Here is a 3,641-nt window from a genome sequence, read left to right as displayed (position 1 = left end):
GGCACCCCCAGCCAGACCCCCCCCCGTGCCCCCCCAACTTACAGCTCCAGGAAGATGAAATACTCCTTGCGGGTGATATAGACATCCACCAGCTGCAGGATGTTGGGGTGCTTCACCCTGCGGAGAGACGGGGGAGTCAGCGGGGGGTCCCCGCTTTGCCCAATGGCACAGGAGCCCCCCCGGCCCCAGCACTCACATTTTGAGGATGATGATCTCGTTTTTGGCCGCCTTCCGCACTTTCCGCCCATCCCGCTTCAGAAACTTCTTGCAGGTGTACAGCTTCCCCGTCGTCTTCTCCTTGGCCCGGAAGATTTCGCAGAACTCCTCCCTGGAAGGGCGCCCGCAGCTGTCACCCCTCCCGGGGACCGCCGAGCTTGGGACGCTCGGGTGGCCCCTGGGCCCACCAGCATCCCCCCCATCCCAGTGGCAAGGGGAGATGCCGCAGGGGTGGAAGGAACCTGCGGCTAAAAACCTCTCCGGAGCAGAGGGGAAAAAAAAAAGGGCAGTGAGAAGGAATCGATATGGAATAAGCATATTGATAAGAAGGGAAAATTTGCTGATTAAAAAGCCCCCTCCCCACGGCAGCTGGGGTGGGACCCGCTGCAAAGCTGCCCGTGCCAAGGCAGAACAGCAGCACACCCCGACATCAATGTGAGCACCGCAGTCGGGAAGAAAGAAGGGGAGATGTGCCGGTTGCCCGGGGATGCTGCAATATTTCTGTTCTATTATTAATGGAGCTCGAGCCCATCGGCCGGGCAGGAGCCGCGGGGGAGCCCGTGGGGGGCACTCGGCACTGCTCTGGCAAAGCCTTTGGCTTTCCAACCCCCCAGGCTATGCCGAAATCCTCGTGGCTGCTGTCCCGGGTGCAGGGGAACTGGGACCCATGGGCTTTGGGACAGGCTGCCCAGAGGATGGAGCAAAGCTCTGAGAGCACCTAAAAAGGTCCCCGATGCCACCCAGTGTCACCCTGCCAGGCGTGACCCACGGCCAAGCGGTCCCGGTGTTTCGGAGGTTGACGGAAAAATTTCTGGCACGTGTTTTGGGATCAAACTGCTCTCAGTGGGTCTGAGGACTTCGTTTTGTGGAGTGCTTCCTAATGGGTCCCCCAGCACGGCAATAAAAGTTGGGGGTAAGCAGCAGCACTCCGCTCCCTCCCAAATGACATCTGCCCTTTCCTTTGCCGGAGCACTCGGGGGAGCCAGGATTGTGCGGAATTGCTGCAATCTCCGCAGATCTTGGGGGGGAGGAGGGAGGGATACGGGGAGCCGCCCGGCTGCAGCCGGCAGCAGCAGGGAAACCTCGTTGCCCTCCTTGGAGCCAGCGGCGAATACCCCCATGCACCCGCCAGCGAGAGGGATTAATTAGGGGACAGCCACCGCGAAATGCAATCTGCCCATCCCAGCTGGGGACCGGCACCCCAAAAGCTCCCGCGGGCAGCATCGTGCTGCTCCTCAGCCTGGGGCATGCAGGCGGTTGGGGTCCCCGGGGCACCCCCGGGGCCGGGGAGGGACCAACTCACGTTTTGATGACCTGGCCCAGGTCATATCTGTCGGTCACCTCGGACGGCTGGTTATAATCTTTCTTGTCTCCCAGCGTCACGCAGCCAAACGGCATCGCAGGGCCCGGTAGGCGTGGGGGGGGGGAGCGCCCGCCCCCGCCCCCCCCCCGCCGGTCCCCCCGGAGCCGTGCCAGGCCCCCCCCCGAGCAGCGCTAATTAATGTAAAACCTGACAAAGCGCGGCTGCTGCTCGTGCTCCCTGGCTGCCGCAAGCCACCATGTGCCCAGCCCCACCGATGTGCATCCATCCCCGCGGCGTCCGGCCGCTCTGCTTGGGCTCGGGCTGCCAGCGCGGCCGCAAGCCGGCTCCTCTGGCTCTCATCTGCAGATCATTAATGATTTATCAAGTAGCCAGGGCTAGCGCAGAGCCCGGAGCACCCGCTGGGGAGGCAAGCAGAGGCGAATGGACCCTTTTCCCGTTTCTCAGCCCAGTTTTGCCCTGCAGTGACATTTCTGTAGCCGGGGCTTCCCCGGGCAGAGCATCGTCGCATGCCATAACACACGCAGCGAGTTACACCAGCCTCAGCTCCCCGACTCTTACCAGCCCCGACAGCCCCGCTGCGCACCAGGCAGGTGGGCACGGCGGTTCGGCAGTGCCAGCCCTCCTGCCGCCAGCAGCGGGCAGGACACCGGCCCCAGCACGTGCCGGTTCCTCCGGCCCTTTAGGAACGACATTTTGCCCTTTGCTTTCCTGCCGGGAACCCTTCGAAACCAGACCCTGCTCGGAAGCTTCCCAGCAAAAAATTGGTCCCATAAAGAGATTTTTTCCTTTTCCCACCCCATTACCAGGAGGAAGTTTCAACTGACGTTATTTTCTGACGGCTCAGAAGGAGAAAGGGCTCCCAGGCCCCCCCAGCCCTCTTGGATGGGCCCGAGCGGGACCCCACGATGGGATGCTGGCACGACACTGGAGGCACCCATCGCCCGTTGCTAAAGCTCCCAAAACACCATGCTGCGACATGCCGGCCTTGCCGTGCCGTGCCGGCAGCGCCCGGGGCCCGGCGGCGAGGGCTGCGGGCAGGATGGCAGTGCGGGATGCGGGAGCCGGCATCGCGGGTACCCAAGCACCGAGCCTGTTGCTATGGCAATGGGAGCTGGAGATGCAGAAAGCGGCACATCCTTTGGAGGGGGCAGGGACGGGCAGCACCCGGCGGCACCCGACCCACCTGCGGGTGCACGGCCCCATCCCTGCTGTGCGGGCCCCAGGAGGAAGGTGGTCCTGCCCACAGCACCCAGGGCATGCACCTAAGCACTCCCTGGGGTGATTGACCCCAAATCTGGGTGGGACATGGGTGCAGTGAGCCGGGGAATGGGGGGATGCTCCTTCCTGCCTCCATCCCTCGGGGGTGACCTGCCTCCGTGCCTGCCCAAGCGATGCCCACAGGATGGGTGCTCCCACCTCACACGACACCCAGGCACCCTCCTGCTGGGAAAGCCCATGCCAGGCAAGGGCACCCATCCCCGTCCCGCTCAGGGTGCACCCACTCCCGAAAGAGAAGCAAAGCACCCATGGGACACCCTTCCCTGCACCACAGACCGGGTGAGGTTTTCCAGCCCATGCTTGGCTCATCTCAACAGCCTCCCCGGCAAACGTGCCCTGCCTGGCACCTCCGTGCCCCCGTGCCATGCGACGCCAGCTCTGCCGTGCCACCGTGCCCGGCCAAAGGGACGAGGGCTGTCCTGGCAGCTGCCGGTGCGGCAGCAGGCTCGGTACCGCGGGCCAGCAGAGGCAGGGCTGGCCTGCGGGCAGGCGGGAAGGCTGCCAGCACCGGTGGCGTGATGCCAGGATTAGCCGGGAAGGGGACCCGGACAGGATGATATATCGGGATTTTATTGCTGTCTCCGCGAGTGCTCAGCTAATCTGCGCTCATAAAATTAGTTCCCGTTGGTTTAGCAGGGACCCATCCTGCTGGGGCTGAGCACCGGCATCCTCCCCTGCCCCAGGCTGGCTCGGGGGGGGGCTCAGTGCACCCGGGGTACCCCGCAAGGGAGGCTGGCACCCAGCCCCACATCGGGGCCAGCACCTGCGCCCCACAGGTGAGAGCACTCCCACCGTGGCAGGGGCACCCAGGCAAGGGGTGGGC

General features: G+C 64.2%; 2 protein-coding genes across 2 annotated transcripts in view; both read right to left on the bottom strand.

The window, feature by feature from the left end:
* CAMKV (CaM kinase like vesicle associated) overlaps positions 1–1,614 on the bottom strand; it is a gene marked incomplete at its 3' end in the record, with an annotated part of 2,738 nt that extends 1,124 nt beyond the window's left edge. The window contains 3 exon segments of the mRNA XM_019472529.1: positions 1–117; positions 197–328; positions 1,520–1,614. The exon segment at positions 1–117 is cut by the window's left edge and continues 254 nt beyond it. Of these exon segments, the coding sequence (XP_019328074.1) occupies positions 1–117; positions 197–328; positions 1,520–1,614 (344 nt within the window).
* Positions 1,615–2,380: 766 nt separating this feature from the next.
* LOC103900538 (actin-85C-like) overlaps positions 2,381–3,641 on the bottom strand; it is a 25,257-nt gene continuing 23,996 nt past the window's right edge. Inside the window, exon 2 of the mRNA XM_009281247.1 lies at positions 2,381–2,568. Within this exon, the coding sequence (XP_009279522.1) occupies positions 2,381–2,568 (188 nt within the window). The remainder of the gene's footprint in view (positions 2,569–3,641) is intronic.

This window comes from Aptenodytes forsteri, unplaced genomic scaffold (assembly GCF_000699145.1).
Source record: "Aptenodytes forsteri isolate BGI_AS27 unplaced genomic scaffold, ASM69914v1 Scaffold156, whole genome shotgun sequence".
Taxonomy (NCBI): domain Eukaryota; kingdom Metazoa; phylum Chordata; class Aves; order Sphenisciformes; family Spheniscidae; genus Aptenodytes; species Aptenodytes forsteri.
This window is presented reverse-complemented; position numbering and strand designations above follow the sequence as displayed.